The sequence below is a fragment of the Coturnix japonica genome, chromosome 6, assembly GCF_054131305.1.
Source record: "Coturnix japonica strain WE chromosome 6, WE-NBRP24, whole genome shotgun sequence".
NCBI classification, from domain to species: domain Eukaryota; kingdom Metazoa; phylum Chordata; class Aves; order Galliformes; family Phasianidae; genus Coturnix; species Coturnix japonica.
The window spans coordinates 31,113,682-31,133,129 of record NC_140668.1 but is presented as its reverse complement, the minus strand read 5'-3'; the positions used below and the strand labels follow the sequence as shown (position 1 = coordinate 31,133,129).

The following is a 19,448-nucleotide window of genomic DNA, read 5'->3' as shown; positions in this document are numbered from 1 at the left end:
TGCTGGCAGGTTGCTACGGCCGCAAGTAAAGCGAGTGCTGATTGGCGGAGAGCAGATTCTCAGCAAATCCGGCGCACTGTTATTAGCGGGTCGGTCGTGCCGGGAGAAGCGTCCGGAGTGAGCAGCCATGGCGTTCGTGTTCAGGAGAGGCCGCGAACGGCACTTCGTGAGTAACTGAGTATCATCGTATCATTGTGTCACAGTATCACAGTGTTGTGCGGGTTGGAAGGGACCTTAGAGATCATCGAGTCCAACCCCCGGGATTCGAGGCTCTGTGTAGCAGAGCGGCACTGCTACCACTTGTGCCACAGGGGGGATTCGAACCCAGGGCCTCCAGTGTTGCAAGGCGGCATTGCCACCACTGCGCCACCGGGGCACACGGGAGGTGCCTCAGTACCGGATTACCTCAGTGCCTCAGTATCGCCCCGGTACCGCCGGGCTCCCACAGGACCCACTGATTCAACCTTACCAGGACATATATATATATCTATATATTTTGCCCTTAGCGTTTTGTTCATCTCCCGCAGTGACTGCAGGCTGCCAACCTTTGGTACAAGGCAGGGAATATTGTCACTGCATGATAATTCTTAGTAAATTAACTTGGACAATAAGCATCTTGCAGTTCATTTAGCACATAGCGATGGAATGAGCGGTGAAGCTGCAGTCAGTGCTGTGCAGTTTACTGTAACTACATCTGTAACCTCCATTAGCAGCCATTCATACATGCTGTGAAGTTCCTTAAATCCATTTCCAGCCTTCTGCTGGCATTAATTGCATGTCAATGCCGTTCCCCCTTTACATCATTTTGTGCGGTTAGTTTTTGTGTTTGTTTTTTCTCACTGTGATCATTCAAGTCATTGCCAATAACTTTGTTTTACTGTTTAGAAGCACATAGCTCACGGCCTGGTCCCTGCTGCCACCATAGCTCCTAAACCCGCCGTGCCCCGCACCCCCCCCCCTCGTAGCCCAAACCCTTCTCCAGATCGGCTCAGGTAGGTCTGCGGTTCTGCTTTTGTTCCATAGCACACTGTTAATGCATGATGAGCAGAGCTGCGTGTCTGTGTTGTAGTGCTTACACAAACCTTCTCATAAATACAGTGGTTTTTAAGTGGAGCTGTTCCGTAGTACGATCAGCAATTAAGATAATTACCTCTCTATGTAACTTATCAATCTGAGTCAATTAAAGACAAATGGACTTCTCAAAGCTGGGCTCGTTTCTAAATGGGGTGCTGCAGTGCTAGGACTGGGGATGAAGAACTTTCTACTCCTTAGAAAATCTAAGTTAAACGTTACTAACCTGCCATTCTATTGCATTAAAAACAACACCACCACGGGCACTTAAAAACGTCTATTTAAAACCACTACTAGGTTTGAATTAGTAATACAGGCAAGTAGCACCAATTCAAAATATAAAGTTAGTTTCATTTGTAGTACCTTGCAGTTTTTCTTCTTTGTTTGCTCTGCGTTTCATTCACTTCTGGTTGTTTTCTGCATTCCATCTGGTTGTCTGTATTATTCCTGGTCCATTCCAGGTCATTTCTTTGCTTTGACCTCCAGCTGCTGCCATTCCTGTTATGGTCCTCATGGTTCCTCTCCTTTGATCTCTCTTCCCATTTGTCATTCATCTTTATCTTACTCTGCTCTGCAGCATCCCTCTGGCAGGCACATCCATCTACTTACACCTGCACTAGTTTGTAATTCTCCAGCATTCACACACAGCTTCTGGCTTCTCTTAAATAGTAACAACATTTTACATTGCAATAGGATATAAGGTGCACAGCACAGAGATGACATCAATATTGTATTGTTTCTTTTTTTCTGTTTTCTTCCAGATCTGCTTTAGCAGCAGCCATCCTTACCACAACGCTGACAGGGCGCACTGTTGCTATTCCTCAGCCTCGGCAGCGATCGCTTTCTGAAGGTGATTCTGCCCACGTGGAACAGCAGGACTTTGAACCATATGCAACAGTCACAGAGCTCGGAATGGGGTAGCGTATGATGCTTTTGGTTTTGCAATCTTAAATTAGAAATAAAATCTTAAAATGAAATAATTTTAACCAAGAGTTACTGAGAACTAATTCAAATCCTACTGTTATAACCAGTTTGCTTCTTAAATTAAGTCCAAAGTATTCACAGCTGTTATTCTGTTTCTCATAAAGTGATGTATAATGTCCCTAGAGAGGGAGGTCTGGACTGTACAGTTACTGAACATATAAACATATTATTTCTGCCAAATGCCTATCAGTTATACAGCTGATCACTTAAGAATCTTCTGAATTATATCAGGCAATTACTTTGTGCTAAGTTATTATTTCAGACTATTCCTGCTGCAGAATTAGCAGCCTTTGATCTCTAGTGTTTTATTTTCTTTAAACTAGAGATTAAAAGTTTCAATGTTGTCTGTTTTAAAGTGTATGCGTAGCTTAGATTCCTTCTTTGCTATAGCTTACGTATTTGTTTCTGCTGTTGGACTTGTGTACATGCTCAGTCTGATTGCTTTGCTTTACGAGCATTTAGCAACACTAAAGCAGGCTTTGAACTGTTTTCTACTTACAGGCCCAACTGGAAACTTGATGGCAGTGACAGATCTCTGGTAGAGTCACTGGAAATAACAGGCAGCTACTGTGAAGATGAGGACATGGAAACCTATCCTTCAGATGCTGGTAGAGAGGCAGAGGCAGAGTCCAGCTCTCAGAGTAATGAGAAACAAGAAGAAAGCTTTAGCAGAAATGCGATTTATGCAGTTCCCCGTAAAAACAAAAAGGTAGTATCTTTAATGCTCATTCCTTTACTGTATTTTAATAGATTGGTGTGAATATTAAATATTACTAAAGCTTGTCATTCTATTCTTACCATTTACTTATTTATTCCATTTTTATTTACATCTTTTCACAATCAATTTACTATTAAACATGTTAATTTTGTTTGTTGATCCTCACAGATTCCTTATGTGATTATTAAAATATTTTTCTTAATAGGAAATTAAGAAATTGACAAAATAGACAAGATGATCTACATTGTACACCTCCTGCTGGTCATGGAAAGGCTTATACTTTATTTATGTATAGTCCTGAAGCAAAAAATTATGTTGTATCATTTATTATCTTAAAATTCTAAAGTATAATTCTAAATGTGACTAAGACATTATTATAGGAAAGGTTTCATACACATATCAATATGCTCTGTCATGGGCTATTTTAACAGTGTTATGATTTAGATTGGCTTGTCTTATTTCTATACAGAAAGAGTTTCAACCATCTCCTAGTAATGATGCTGAGAAGAAAGAAACATCTCATGAAAGCCAGTATCAGGTGTTGGTGGATGAGTCAAACATGCAATCTGAAGGTAAGTAAGTTTACTTTAAGACAAAATGCCTTAACATTTAACATCATGGGAGACAATTTTTGAACAGCCCAAATTTAACATGATAATTATATATTCCCTTAAAAAAAACAGTGAAAGAAATGTCCCAAAGTAGCCATTTCTAGTAGTTAAAAGAAAAATAAGAATTTGCATAGAGGGAAGATTTCTCTATATCCACTCTATAACTGAAACTCTTGAACATCTATTAATAGTCAGCATTAAAAACAAAACATCTAAATAGAGTAATGAGCTCTGTCTGATCTACCACATCACTGATAAATGTGCCAGAATCAATCCATTTTATACTCTAAACGCTACTGGAGTTTTAAGGTTCTCAAAGCTTTAATGGAAGAAAAAAACCCAGAAGTACTAACAACTACCACAGTTAGAAGGGTTAAGGAGATAAAGAGAAAATATCTTTAGCCAGTCATTTTTCTTGGATTAAGAAAACAACATCTAAAAATCAGCTGTAAGAACATTTTTCTGAAAACATAATTTCATTTCTTCCATGATTATATTTATATGCTGTGAGTGGTAAAGTAAGGTATCACACCACTTTTCTGATACACCACTAAGGGGATTTTAGAAGGACTTTCTTGCACTTACTTATGGTACATAATGTGTATATATCCATAGAATTGACAGGCTTACCAATACTTCCATTCATAATTAACCCACAGATCTGCTTTTCTTTAACAGAGAACAAAGGGCTTGGTGTGAATTCAAAGGTAAGACTTATGAGAAAGTTTATTTGTGACACATTCTGGAAAATACTGTGCTTTGGTGTTATAAAAGATAGCTGTAAACTGGCAGCTCTTGATGACTCTCCTAGAGTCTCTCATACAAACTAAAATGAGGGAGCAATATTCAGACTGTTAGGGCAAGAAACCTGGCTTAGTTTTAAATCTACTGCGAAATTGTTTTGAGAACTGTACATCTTTGACAACAAAGAAAATACTGTTTCAGGTGTTCAGGAGTGATCAATGACAGTGCTAAGTAACAAGATGTCAAGACAGATAAATGACAACTGCAGCAGGCAGTCCAACCTTCAGTTTTGTTGATATCAAAGAAACTGTTTCAAAAGTTCTGTTTCTTAAGTTCTCTAGCACTGATGCTGTTCAGTGTGTTTCAGGTACGAAAACTTTGAGCAAACCGTCTCTTTTTTGTTATTTCCCTGGTAGGAAGAAAAATCACTAGCTGGAAGTCTTATCAGGGAGAAGCCTCCACCATCCCCAGGTACTTCTGATTTTTCTGACATTACTGCAAATCTTCACTTTAAAAAATGCGTGTTTATAAAAACACCTTTTCCAGCTTATACTTGGTAAGCCTAATTCATGAACAAGTTCTGCAGACAATTATAATCTGACTTTTTGAGCACTGCGAAGTAACTTGTGTGCATTAACAGGACACTGAAACTTGCTCCCTGAGAAGAAGAGCAAAGCTTTAATTACATACTTGATTAAAACAAAAGGGGGCACAGGAAGATCAAGTAACCTATGCAGGCATATGGACACTTTGCTTCCTGCAGTGGCTGTTTCTGTCTGGTTACCTGTGCTAGGGAGAGGAAAATCCACATGCATTTTCCTTGTGCTTTATGGAAAGTTTTTTGTTGTTTTTTCCCCTGGTGTCTCAGAGAAAATGTGAACTTGGAGCCACATTTCTGTATAGCTCTTCCCAAATACACCTTTTTCATTCTTAACTTAATCTTCTGGAAGTCATGAGTTGGTTTATATATCTTATGTTGTACCACTCATTCCAGTAACAGAAAAAATGGATTATAATTTGCTGACATTTGCTGTATTCAAGTCTGAATATAATTAAAATATACTGAACTTTGGCATCTGCAGATGTTTCTATTCGTACAAGGCAAGCACGGGAAAATATGACTAGAGAAAAGCTCAGAGAGCTACAACAGGAAAACTGGTCTTTGAACAAGGCATACCAGGCTGTGGGCCAACAACTCGAGGGAATAAAACAGCAAATGGAAGAACAGCAATTAAAGCTGAAGAGACAAGAAGAAGAAAACAGAAAACTTAAAGAAGCTGCAAAGAGACATAATGAAGGTTTGAGAAACATACTGCTAGTGATCTTGCTTGAATTTTCTAATTCCTCATAACCTGTTACAGGGGCAGCAGGTTTCTGTGTTACTGATTTGAGCAGGTAGCTATGCAGAAGGATTTTTTTGTATGGTATTTTCTGTATTAGTGGATTTTTGTCAGGGAATAACTAGAGAAAGATTATTATTCCATGTTCTTTGTGTTAGTAATCTTTCATGGGTTTACTCCCTAACAGTTGTGAGAGATGTTGTCTTGTAGTTATTGAGATTTTTTTCCCTTAAAATTAACTGATCAATGAAAACATTTCTTGGAATTTGATTGAAATGGACAGGGTATTTGTTTTAACAGAAGTGACTACAGAATTACTTTCTCTGAGACAACAAGCACAAGAACTTGTAGATGAAAATGATGCTTTGAAATTGACAGTCCACCGTTTGAACGTAGAGTTAAGTCGCTATCAAACTAAATTCAGGCCACTGACCCAAGAAGAGGTAAGAATGTTAGTTATAATGGCAGTCTGTATGGAAACGTCTAGTTGTGCCTTAATTCACCTTTGAGTTTTTTGGGGTAAATCCAGATAAAATAACTTCATTCTACAGCTGGCATAGGCTTCCTTCTGAAATTTACAATAAGTGCTTACCTTTAAATCTAACTTTAAAAAGTTAAAAAGCCTATGTCAGTAAGATGCTGAAATTTCAGTTTTGCTGACTGTGAATGCATTACATGTGCAACACACGTAATTAGAAACGTGAATGGTAATAGAGAGTAATAGTTTTATATATATGTATATATATATGTGTGTGTGTATATATATATATATACATATATATATAAATAGTTGTACATTTCTGTAGTGACTGATGTTGGTGCTTTAAAAAGCAGTAAATATTTTTTTTTCTTTTTAAATATATTTTTTAGCATCTGCAACTAAATAGTTTGCCCACTAAAGGACCACCACCCCCATGGCTGGTAAGTAGTCTATTTCTTCTTATTTGGTTATTATTTTTCAAGTAAAGCAGTAGAATTTCTTTACTAGAATCAAAATACTCAACATTGTTTAGTGATGCTGTTGAACTGTCACATAGCGGTAGAATTTGATGAACATTTGTTTCATGAAGACAGATGCAGAGCAAAAACTTGCAATGAATGTATGCATCTCTGGGTAAACTCATGATAGTTACATGTGGTTACCAGATTTGCACTCATGAAAGCAATGCAAGTACAGCTACTGAGAGAATTTTAAATAACATCTTCACTGAGTGCTGACATATACGTTGCTTCAAGGTCTATTTCTTAATTATTAATCTGAATTATTCCTTTCCAGAGATTATTTTAAGTAATACTAAAAAACCCATATTTTAGATATTCTGATGATAGAAATTATCACAGGCCTACTAGTAGAAATGATTTAATTTAAGGAGCTCTTGAGCTATTTACTCCACCTTCAATTATACACAGAACTAGTAGCAACTGAAAGCCCTTAACAGTTTTTAAAACTACCAACAAAAAAGCTACTAGGATGAAAAATTAAAACTGTTGATGAAAGTCTGATTTCTATTTGATTTATAACGAGATTTTTTTTTAAACTTTTTTTTTCTTAAGCTGGATGTGAAGTATTTGTCACCTCTTCTGTTGGCATATGAAGACAGAATAAAAGAAAAGGAAGATTTAAATGTTGCACACGAGGCAAGTTGTCATTCAAAGAAAAAATACTTATAAAATAGAGCAGAAAAATCTACTTGTTTATTTTTCAGGGATCTGTCAAAGCTGTTTTCTGCCTAAAATTAAGTTTACATTTAGCATACATAATTATTTTTCTGTATTCAGATGCTTCTTGTTTTTTGTCAGGTTGTTCACATGTAAACAACGCACATTATTGCGATACATGGGAATTGCAGTTTCTCAAATCAAAAAAAGTCAGCCAGTAGAAGAAAGAATTTATTTGCTGCCTTTCATAATGGGGATATCAGTGCCCTGTATCAGCTGGGCTTTGGATTTAGTGGAAGTAGCATATTTATTTCAAGTTATTTAAGGATCGGGCACTGCCTGTTTTTACATATACATATTCATAAACATATTTTATCACCAGACCTTTAAATTAAAAAAAATATTTCTTGAGAATCTTTTTTCAAACAGTGATCAAAAGGCAAAGAAGGATTACTGAGGCACTCATCTTTTCTCATTTACGCCGTATATAATTAAATCCAAGGAACTACATGAGCTTCAGAGCAGAACTGTTGTTCAGACTAATTTATTTCCTTCAAAAAGTGAAGCCAGAGAATGAGCAAAATTTTATACTGAAAATGTATATTATTATCTGGTGGATTCCAGAGTTCAGGTTGAATCTATGTTTTAATTTCGATATGCTCAATTCAAATGACAGTATCAATTCAAATATATACATGTGAGTTCAAGATGAGTGACTAGTCAGATAACATCGTTAACGTGGGAATTATGAAGGCACTTAAACATGTATTTTGTTGATGTAAAAATTAAACTGAAATATTTACCTTAAAATATTTACATTTGAAATCCTTTATATTCCAGGAGGATTTGAAGAATTTTAAAATACAAGTCAAAGAGCTGGTGAAGGAAAACGAAGACCTGCACGAGCAATTAAATAAAGATAATTTAATTACCACTACTGAATGGTAAGTTATATTAATAAGAAATAAATCAAAAATTACTAATCGTTTTGCTTGCTCCGTGCAAATGCACAAGATTACAGATCTTAAGAGTGGCAGGGGACTGGATCACATGACACGCAGAGGTCTCTTCCAGCCTCAAACACTCCGATTCTTTGACTCTAATTTACACATACCTATCTTTCCTTCCTTCTACAGTTTATTTAGTTTGTAAAAAAATTAATTCAAATAATTTACATTTTCAAAGACATTTCATGTCTCTAGCAAGCTTACCTTGTGTTCTGAGATGCTTTTAATGAAGGTTTTCCATTTGTTATTGAAAGGCATTCAAATATTATTTTAAGTTGACACTGTTGTTAGTCGGTTGTTTGGACATGAACTACTGTCATTTTATAACCTGCTTGCTATTGCAGGAACCAGCTACAAACTCAGGCCAGGTTGGTCTTGGAAGAAAACAGATTGTTGATGGAGCAGCTTGAAATTCAACAAGCTAAAGCAAAAGACAGTCATAGACAACACGTTCAAGAAGGTATGTGCTTGAGCTGCTAGTCACAGCAACTGCATGTTCTATCCCATAGACATTACTACAGATTTTTGGGTTTTTTTCCCCCTCAATAAGATGCTTATAAAGCATTACTGAATGCAGGTAACACTATTCTGAAGTCAGGCTCTGGCTGTCTGCTGATAGGAGAAAGGAATGCCACCATCAGTTACTGATCACTATACAGGACAGTCTGTTTTGACTTCCTTTTGAAAAAATGACCAGAATTGGTAAAAAAAAAATGAAATTAGTAAAGCAAGTGTATTTCAAGAGCACTTACAACTTTATAGGCTTTCACGTTCAATTTAGAATCTGTGGGATTTATCTGTTCATTTTTCTACTTTGTAACCAATGTTTACTACCGAGAAAATATAGTTGATTATATCACACGTAGCAGCATGTGATTTTACATTCATACTTTGATATTGCTTAGATTTAGATGCATACGTCATATGGTAATCAGTCTGGTTACTTACTGTTTTTTAGAGGCTTATATTTAGTTGAATAATTATGTTCTATATCAACCAATTCCTCTCGATAATTTTTGATATTAGACTTCTGATTGAGTATTGAGAAAAGAAGTCTGACATGTTACAGTTTAAAATCCTAGCACTGAAAGTAAGATTTCTTAGTGAAGATTAACTGCTCAAAAAAAGCAAGACTGAAGGTATGAGTTCTGTGAATCTTAATTCACAGATTAGGATGTCCTGAAAAACATCTCATTCAGTTTAGTTACTATAAAGCTTATGATGAGAATCATTTGATTAAAATTAATCTATGTGGCCAATTTTTAATTCTGAAATTCTCTGTTTAACTGACACCTTGTTCCAGAAGTAGTTTCCTTTCTGCTTTTAAAGTTGAACTTTCCTCCTATTTATCCTTACCTGCCTAAATGTGGAAAAATTTGGCACCTCTTCCAAACAAATTAGGCCAGAAAAAACCAAAGTGTTAAAACATAACAAAACCAAAAACCCAGACAAATCCAGTGCTAGAAAATGCTATAAAGAACAATGAATTAACATATTAAATTAATTAACAAATTAATGGTTTGAGTTCTGAGTGATTGAGTTGATTCTTCTGTACCCAGCTGCATTTTTTTTTCTTCCAAAAGCTTCAAAATTGACCAAACAGATAATAATTTTCAAAGAGAATAAACAGAGCCAAGAAGAACAGATCAGAGACTACCAGAAGCAGCTGAAAGCTCTACATGCTACTTGTGAAGAGCTCAAAGCCAAACTGGATAGCAGAATAGCAGCAGAGGAGCACTTTGCTTTGGTGAATGACTTGAAAAGGTATGAGTTTGCATATGGTGCAAAAGAAACAATTCTGCAGAGCATTCACATGAGCAAATCCTTACATGCTTGCATTGTTTTGTGGGTAGGAATATGCTGGTAATTTTCTGTATTTTGGTAGTTAACTTGACACGTAAAGAAATGTCAGTATTTTGAGAAGACTATTTTGCTTTTTATAGACAATTAAAAATATAAATCTCAACACTGAAGGCATGAAAATGGTAAAACAAAAGGTCTGTCACACAGTGTATTTGGGGAAGTAATGCTTATATGAAGACTTCCTGTAAGGTTGTCTTCTTTCAGCCGAGGACATTCATTTCACTGTTTCCTGGCACAACCCCTTCCTTAAAAGTTCTACTTAACAGCTTCTTGAAAAAAATAGGCAGGAAATGCATTTTGGACTACGTTTTATAATTCAGAATTATTTCAAATGCAGCCAGGATGAATTATTTTATTAGTCTTGCTTGTATTATGCTTCATTCGCAAACTGGTATGTAATCAGATTGTAAAACCATTCTTTGGCATCACTGAACACTAAACATTACTAATGTACCTTTGTCATACCTTGAGCACAATAACCTTACCAGAATTTGCCTTCATACTGAAGTAGGTGTAACACAAGAATCCTGTTCTATGTGGTTGGTTTTTGCAGCCATTTACAGCAGGAGCAGGAGAAAAAGCGCGTTGAGGTGGAAGATCTGATGGGAAAGATTGCATCGCTGCAAGCTGATAACAAGAAACTGCTTTTACAGAAAAATAACTTCATGGCTGACAAGACGGCCCTGGAAACTGAGATGGAAATGACACAGAAAACAAACAGGTTTTTCCCATTTTGTATTACATTCTCAATTTCTCAATACTTTAATTTCTAAACATACCAAAGCAGCAGTACCTGTAAAAATATTGTCTCACATCCAGTGTGCCATTTCTGCTTATTGTAGAGCAACCACATCTCCTCAGATACATCCTCATCACACTTATTTGTCTGGGTTTGTTAATTAGCTTCGCTAAACTTCTTACATTTTCACATATGTTTGTCTTTACATGCAAATTAAGAATGCATCTTCAGTGATGGTAGTTAGCTGAAGTGATTAATCTTACATGTGTATCCTGAAAAACAGAATATTCCAGTATCTGCAGACTTTTGCATGTACCTGAGTGGTTCAGAGGGAGAACAGACTTTTAAAACTAACAACAGTACTACTGTTAGATTTTTTAATAAATACGAGCTTGTAGCCACTGCAGAAATTATTCTTGTGGATAATTGTTACAGTTGCTCTTCACACAGCATATTACAAAAACAAAGTTACAGACAATGATACTTTCAGCACTCAAAACATTTCAAGACAGCACATCTACAGTAGTACATCTGATTGGTTTTGGGACTTGTGCAAGTTGAGCTGTGCTTATCATGCATGTCCTCTGAACGCCATTATTAATTCCCATTCTGAAGAATCTCCTGTTAATTTCATAGGCGATTAAAGAAGAAAATAGGTCTTTTGAAACAGCAGTTGGAGGAAGCAATTGAAAAAGAAGTTGCAGCCCATCACTATCTGACAAACCTTATCGGTCTGGTGGAAAAGATAGCTCAGGAACGCGATCATCTTATCTTTTTGGTAATTACCTTTCATTAATTTGATTTATGTTTTGGTTACCATCTTACTAGCACAACTCTTAATTTGCTTTACTGAAAATAGACAATTTCAGTTGATTGGTTTAGCTACATAAATGGATATTGGAAATAGAATAAAAACAAGAAAAGATTATTTTCTAGAAGGGCAGCTAGAAGTATGCGCTCTGGTTTCAGGGGGTAATGTAATTTAGCCTTAATTCACATCATCATTAGTGTCTGTAATAGTACCCATTATTTAATCTGATTTTAGATACTGGCTTGAAATGCTGAAATGGCATATATTGAAGAATAGCTTCTTTTTAGTGAGCAGTAATTTTGATAAACTTGGGGAGAGTTTTGGAACAACTTCTGTTTAGTCTATGTGCCAGGCTTGTATATCAGCTGGCATTTTATTATAGACACATAGTTTCCTTTACAAGATCTCAGGGACGGTTTCAATTGTACTTTTATATATATAAATATATAATTTTATATATAATACTTATATATTATAATTTATACTTATATTATAATTTATAATACTTATAAATTATAATTATAAATTATAATTATAATTTTATATATAATACTCTTTCTTCTAAAAACCTCATTAAAATAAGGCTCCTTTGGCTTCTGTTGCTGGAAGTAATGGACAGGAGAACTGCAGGTCCACCTACAAACCAGACTGCAAAAACCATCCAGTTCCAACTCCCCTGCCATGGGCTGGCTGTCACCCACCAGCTCAGGCTGCCCAGGGCCCCATCCAAACTGGTCTTGAACACCTCCAGGGATGGGGCACCCACAGCTTCTCTGGAGAATCCGTTCCAGTGCCTCACCACGCTCTGAGTGAAAAAACGTCTCCCTAACATCTAACCTAAATCGTCTTTTAGTTTAAAGCCATTCCCTCCTAGTCCCATCACTGTTAGACAGTAAAAAGTTGGTCACCCACTTGTTTATAAGCTCCTTTCACGTACTGGAAGGTTCTTAGTTCATCAGACTATTGGAACTCAGAATAGCTTTGTCTTCCTCAATCTATGTATTTTGTCTCCTTTAACTAATGATTATATTTAGTTATATCTACACAATATGTTTGCAGGCCAAGTGCTTGGAAAATGAGAACCATGGAGTTCTTAAGAAAATAGTAGAAGGCAGTCTACACTTAGGAAGGTTGGAAGAAAAAATGAAGGTAAACCAGCTCTAATGTGAATGTTCTGTAAAGCTATTATAATAAGTCAGTAGCAACTCTGTATCTGTGCTGTTATGAAATATGCTGATTTTGAGTTTTTTAGAAATGGAATCACAGTCATCACTCATCACAAATAATTCTTAATTGTACTTGAATGCTGCTTTCAACAGGTCACTGAATGAACATCATTAACAAGTCTAACTGTGGAGCAGAACATTTAATGCTAACTCTCTTCCCTTTGTAATTGGAAAAGATTCAACTCAAGTGTATGGCTTTTGCATTTCTTTTTCTAAATAGTCATATAGAACATGAACTATCCTGCAAATGAGGCTTCTTTTTTAAGTAGGTCACGTGTTTTTTTGTTTGTTTTATCAGTACATAATTGATGAAATGGTTTTGTTCAACGGTTGTTTTAAATAAACTTCAAATATGTATTCCATTCCCAGTTACTAAGATAGTGGTCTAAAACTGTTTGTTACTTCAGGACGAGAAGTAACATAAAATCTGTAGTACAATTTAAATGGCTCCTACATAACTCATTATGCAAAACATAAGAGAATTAGACTGCCAAGAATGTAGCTTCTTAGAACTTCTTTGCAGGAGTGTAGGTTATATTCCCTTCAGTACCAGCTGCTACATCCATCATAAGTGCTCATCTCCAGTGCTTGCTATATGCCTGTGATGCCGTGACCTTAGGCAGCCTATCTCTATTACCACTTCCAGCTATGTTATTCCCTCTCTTCCTGCAAAGTGTCATCTCCATACACTACTGCCTGCTTTACTTCAGAGAAAATTAATGAGACAGTCCTGAACAATTCAGGAGCCTGCTCTGAAGGTTCTGAGTGCCTGCGGTTGCAGATGTCAGCATGCATTGATAAGTACAATTGCTGGACAAATGTTAAACACCACAGAGCTTTCATCAGCTTGATTTAGTGGCAGGGGATTGGAACTAAAGGGTCTTTAAGGTTCATTCCAACCCAAACCATTCTATAATTTGTGCTCTGTGAAGTACAGCTCTGCACAAATCCATTTTTGCAGCTGATTCTTTTCACTCAGAATCATCCATACTGGTTTTATATGCATAACAAAGTGCAAGTATAATGCCATCACAATCTGTTAATAAAAACAAAAACAATGCAACATACTTGATGGATTTCAGAAAAGCATCACTGAAGAAAATATTAAACTGCGATTCAGTCTCTTACAGTTTCCTTTTGTTGGTAATGAAGCACTCTTATTTCTGCTATCAAAACATTTTTCCTGTTAACTCTGTAGATCTATAAAAAGAGAGCAGCTGGGAAGCTTGGAGATATCAGTCTCAAAATGACTGAGCAGGAGAAAGATTTTGCTGGGAAGACTGCTCAGTATCAGCAAGAAATGAAGCACCTCCAGCGTCTGCTGCAAGACAAACAGGAAACACTTGATGAAGTGCTGCTGCAAAAAAAGTAAGTCAGTTAGAGGCAGAAACAATCAAACAGACCTGAGAGGGAAAAAGGGGGTGGGGGCAGAAGTAAGAATCTATATGTATGAAAAACAGCAATCTGAGCCTCATTTCTGATGATGACTGTAGTACACTGTGTGCCGTCAGGAGCATCCACAATATGCTTCTTTGACAATGGCATGCTTTATTCTAAAGTGATGTTAACAAGCACTTTCAGATTCTGCATCTGTCAGATTTGTTTAGAAGTTAATCTTCCACAAAAAGTTCAGATACACCACTGCCGCTCTAAATGTATGTTTCCTTAAATCACCACTGCACGAACAAACACAGAAGTTGACACCATTTCCATCTGGCTCCCACAAAGAGCCATTAGCTGAGCACAGAGCCTGAACTGACCTATTGTTTGATAAGACTTGTTTAAGCTAGTGGAAAAGATACAGAAGTCATATCTGGCAGAAGAGGTGGTGCACGTGTTATAGAAACATACCTGTTAGAGGAAGCAGAACTGCAGTCACAACAGCCTGATTCAGAGGCAGTCACAGTCTCACAAATGTTGCTCTCTGTGTTGAATTAACCTCAGTCCTCTCTGATGTTACATTTACTAGGATTTTAAAGGAAAATAGGACTTAAGTTCAAATTAGAACATTTCAAACATCTAAATCTATGCAGTGCTTATGTGCATACTATAATTGCATACTGTTGAAAAATTGTTTTAAGATTTATGTTCATTTTTCTTTTTAGAAAAGTAGAAGGTGAACTTGAAGTCATTTGGGAATCCACATCCAAAGAAAACAGGAGAATGAAAGAACTTTTACATAAATCTTTGGGAAATAACAATATGTGGAATAATGTTACAGGTAATGAGTTGTACTTGGATGAAATCTCTCAGAAGGATCTTCTCTATGGACATGACTTTAGCTATTGTGATGTGAAACAGTCACCTACTAAAAACGAAACTCAACAACAATCTTAGCAATAAGAATAAGGATAGCTTATGCTATCTTCATACCAAAGATAGGATTGTTACAGAAAGAACTCTGTGCCTGAATTTGACAACACTGAACAGTAGAACAGTTACTGTCTTCAAAATTAATGTATTTTTTATAATCAGTAATATGACAACAGCATATTCCCCAGCTATAGCAATTATGAATATAAATCTGCACTTTTAATTTTTTTTTATCTTTTTATTTTTTGAAGAAAAAGCTGTTCCTTACTCAGGCAAAAACGTGGTACACTTCCACATTAACATAAAACAACTTTCCAGTTAAAGAGAAGAAACCTAAGCAGCTGATAAGCTTGGAGTTGTAACACAGGCAAAGCACGTTCCTAGCTTTAGATTAACCGAACAGCAAAGAAAGCCTCTGTGTGGTAAATAATGTCTCTTGTTATACATCTTAATTAAAAGGCCTAATTTTAGGCAGTTCCTTCATTCTGTAGTTCACCAAATGAACTATAGAGGAAATACAACCAAAACCAAAGAAAAAAGAAAAGAAGCAATTTTGGTGTCTGTTCTCCAATCTTAACCTGATTTGCAAGGATGTTCTTAAATTGATTGCGGGACAAAGATCTTCCAAGAAATATTTAACTGCAAAGCAGATGGGGACACAAACAGCTTTATGGTGTGTGAAAGCACAGCTGTCCACAAAGCAGAATTGTAGGAATCCAGCCATCAACACGTTTCCTCCCTCAGTTTTAGCAAGGCTGATGAAATAGATGCTGACAGAAGATGCAGTCCTCCTCCTGACTGAGCAGTCTGAATCCCACTTCAGATTCATCTGCTTTGCAAGAAGTCACACTGACTTCTTCCAGAGCATTTTCTGTAGCAGTGCCAGTCCTTAAATTAGTATGATGTGTGTTCATTTTCCTAAGAATTGTTTTTTCTCAATACTGCACATCAGTATGAAAGTATTTCAGTATTAAGTCATATTATTTCTGTTTTGGAACTCATACATAATTTTTTGGATCAGTTTTTTGTTTGTTGTCTCATGTACATAATAAAAAGCCAAATGGAACCAGAACATTTTAACACTGTACTGAAATCTGTAACTATAGAAGTTGTATAAAACTAGAAATGTTTAATCATCACATTGACTTTGGTAAAGGTAACAAAAAAAAAAAACAAACAGAAAAAGTTAAATACAGAGAAGAATACATACTGCTGCTGTAAAGGACCAGAAAAACGTCCTGCTTTCTTGAGGCATTTTTTTTTCATAGGAATCAGTACTAGGAAATTATTGTTTATTTAAACAAACAAACCTTAAAATTAGAAGCATTTTTAACTTGTTAAACATGCTCCCTACACACACACAACATTGAGGTCAACTGCCTGTAAACATCACCTAAGGTGGATGAACTCTGAATGCGAACACCAAACATTGTTAAGAAGCTTTAAGCACTTTTACAACTTCTCATTACGAATCAAATGAAATACAGTTACATGCTATTTCAAAACTGGTGTCATAAAAGTGAAAGGTTGTTTAGCGATAACAGAAGTTCATGCACGTTGGATACTCAAAGCTTTCCAAATACAGTCCCTCCTGTCAGCGCTTAATCCATTTATCATGCAATACAGTAGTGTCACTAGGGCATTATCTGCTATCAGCTGAGGTAGCACCTATGCAGGTTTATACCCAGCTCATCTGGCAAATGTTTTGGTAATACTTAAGAATGTTGAATGAAGTTTATTTTGGGCATCTTCAATCTTTTAGTTACCAGGACTGTGTAGTTTTTATTAATATACTTGCACATGTTCAATAAAACTGCTTTTTTTCCTACCTCTGGAAGATAGAGGCTCTTCAGTCTGTCCTTAGGTTAATACATCTATAAACACAGTTGCTTAGTTACATTTTATTGCAACTTGGATTAGGTACATAAACCCATTTAGAACAAGAAAAGAAAAGCAATATAAGAAACAGAGACACTGAATAATAGGTAGGACAGTCTGAACTTTAACTGTTCCAGTACAAGGTCTTTTTATTTTGTGTATTTCCAGCATATGGAGTTAGGCACTACTGCTGAGAAATGCACATGTAACATACTTGACATGACATTTCAGTCAAGTGAGGGACTGATAAAACACAAACAGCACTTCTGAAACTTATTTTAATTAAGGAAAGCAGCATGAATACTGACCGATTATAAATAAAGTGCTGGCAGGCAGATAAGTAAAGAGGCAAATGTATCTCACAGCAGTGTGGAATAACTGTACAAGAATGCAGGATCAGCAGCTATGAGAAATGGCAACCAGGAACTTCACATGATGACTGTACAACATAGCACTACACTCTAGTTCAACTGTCAGATCTGACTAGCTTCTTTACCATTTTCCTTTTACAGCCATACTAAAAACCCAAATAAAAACAGTGTGACAGAAACCACTATTAGCATTTGAAAGATCTGACAAAAAGTTTATCTTAGCAAAAAGAATATTCCTCTTATCCAAAAGCCAGTAGCCAAGTTGTTTTCATCTCACTTCTGAAGCCATACTGTGATTGTCATTGCTGTGGCACCACCATAGCATCAATTGTGGCAGTTAAAAAGATACTTATGCAGTCCATCACTGCCAGGAATGGGTACTTGGCCTTACTAACATGTAATGATAGTCTGGAGTCCACTATTCCTAATGCATGCACACCTTCTTTAACATAATTTTCCTTACCTAATTATTTTATTTGAAACTGTATGGAAATCAGGTCTCTGCAACCCCTGGGTATTGGAGGTACTGCCAGAACATTCTCTCCCAAAGATGATAAAGCTGTGTCAGACTCAGAGTCCTGATAACTGCTACCTCACACTTGGAGAGACTGTGACTCATCTTCTTTTTCTGTTGTAGTAGCCAACTGGAAGATAGGAAAGAGACTCTATGTAAGTTGCAAGCAAACAGCACAAGTTAGGATAAGACTTGAACAAGGACCAGTAAAAATTATCTGCCTGTTGTGTGTTCTTCTCTATGAAGTAGTATCAACAGTATATTATAAGAGGGGATTATTTGTGGTCTAAACATTGTTGGTGAAAGGAAGGATACCACTTTCAAAATAAGCACGGGTCTGTTCTTTTCATCTTCACTGTTACCATCAATTTGTATAATCAAAAGTGCATAAATTCTAAACAATCTTCTAGGCTTACTGGTTCTCCTCCCATCTAGTCACGATTTTTGTCATCTTGTAATTCCTAGAAGAACTGCATATTGAACTGTTATGGCATTAAGATACTTAAAAGAAAATCAATTTTTTAATGACTTTGGCATACATGTACACTGTACACAATTACAGGACTCAGAGGTTCTTGCCACCCTGCTACCATATACATGAATTAGAGCCGCAAACGTTGTTAGAAGTAGTAGGAATTTCATTGTTCTTTTCAGACTTAGCATGTAAAGCTAGTCATAAAATCACTGTGTGGCCTTTCAGACCAAAGCCACCAGATTCCAGGTGTGAGGGTAAAAAAATAAAAAATAAAAGGAAGAAAAATACAACAGATCGGGAAGACATTTCTATCCACTCCACTGTAGTGATTTGTCTGAATAAATACTGAGGTAAATCTGCTTAGCAAACCTTTCCAACAGCTTTATTCCATTCCCTTCTTTGTCACAGGGGCCCAAACAAATATACTGTAAGCAAAAAGCAAAGGGAGAAAAATATCATTTATTGCCCAAAGTATATATATTTTTGAAATAAAAATGACATACTTGTCTAATCTTCCCTATTTACATGGTGGTATGACAGTCAATTGGCAGCTAAGGCCCACCATGCCACTCTCACTCCCCCAGTTCAACAAAGCAGGGCAAGAAAATATATTTTTTTAAAAAAAGAAAAAGAACACTGATGGGTTGAAATAAGGTGGAGTTTTATGAAAGGGGAAAAAATGCAGCGGCTGCATATGGAAGCAAACAGAAGCAAAAGTCATTTTCTTCATCCCATCAGCAAGTGATGTTAACTACTTCCTAGGAAGCAAGGCCTCAAAAAGCATAGCAGTTTCTCAGGAAGACAAACACCTGGCTAACAAGAAGCCCCACAGCAATTATTGCTGAGTAGAATGCCAAGCAAGTATTGGATATCCCTCTGGTCAGTTCTGATTGTCTGTCCTGACTGTGTCCTTACTTCATCTCCTGCCCACCCCAACCTCCATGTTGTGCCAGCACTGCTCAGCATTAGCCAAAACACTGCTGTGACATCAAAGGTGTTCTGACTACAAGTCAAAGCACAGCACTTTGTGGCCAGCCAGCACAACTGACTGCCACAAGACACAAGGAACTTGCAACCGTGAGTATGACCTGCTTGATACAGCTATTTCAGAAAGACTGTTTTCT

At 36.5% G+C, this 19,448-nt stretch overlaps 1 protein-coding gene and 1 long non-coding RNA gene across 2 annotated transcripts in view; one reads left to right on the top strand and one right to left on the bottom strand.

The window, feature by feature from the left end:
- The first annotated feature begins 96 nt into the window (after nt 1-96).
- CEP89 (centrosomal protein 89) lies at nt 97-16,158 on the top strand. The gene is made up of 19 exons (XM_015873936.3): nt 97-166; nt 886-992; nt 1,833-1,988; nt 2,557-2,764; nt 3,243-3,345; nt 4,063-4,091; nt 4,545-4,599; nt 5,211-5,426; nt 5,769-5,911; nt 6,339-6,389; nt 7,023-7,106; nt 7,968-8,071; nt 8,479-8,594; nt 9,718-9,898; nt 10,551-10,718; nt 11,373-11,514; nt 12,607-12,696; nt 13,972-14,141; nt 14,879-16,158. The coding sequence occupies exons 1-19, from the start codon at nt 128-130 to the stop codon at nt 15,108-15,110; spliced, it is 2,394 nt and encodes a 797-aa protein (XP_015729422.2). The 5' UTR covers nt 97-127; the 3' UTR covers nt 15,111-16,158.
- LOC107319265 (uncharacterized) overlaps nt 15,611-19,448 on the bottom strand; it is a 6,922-nt gene continuing 3,084 nt past the window's right edge. Inside the window, exon 3 of the long non-coding RNA XR_001557711.3 lies at nt 15,611-17,979. This is a non-coding gene — a long non-coding RNA (uncharacterized LOC107319265). The remainder of the gene's footprint in view (nt 17,980-19,448) is intronic.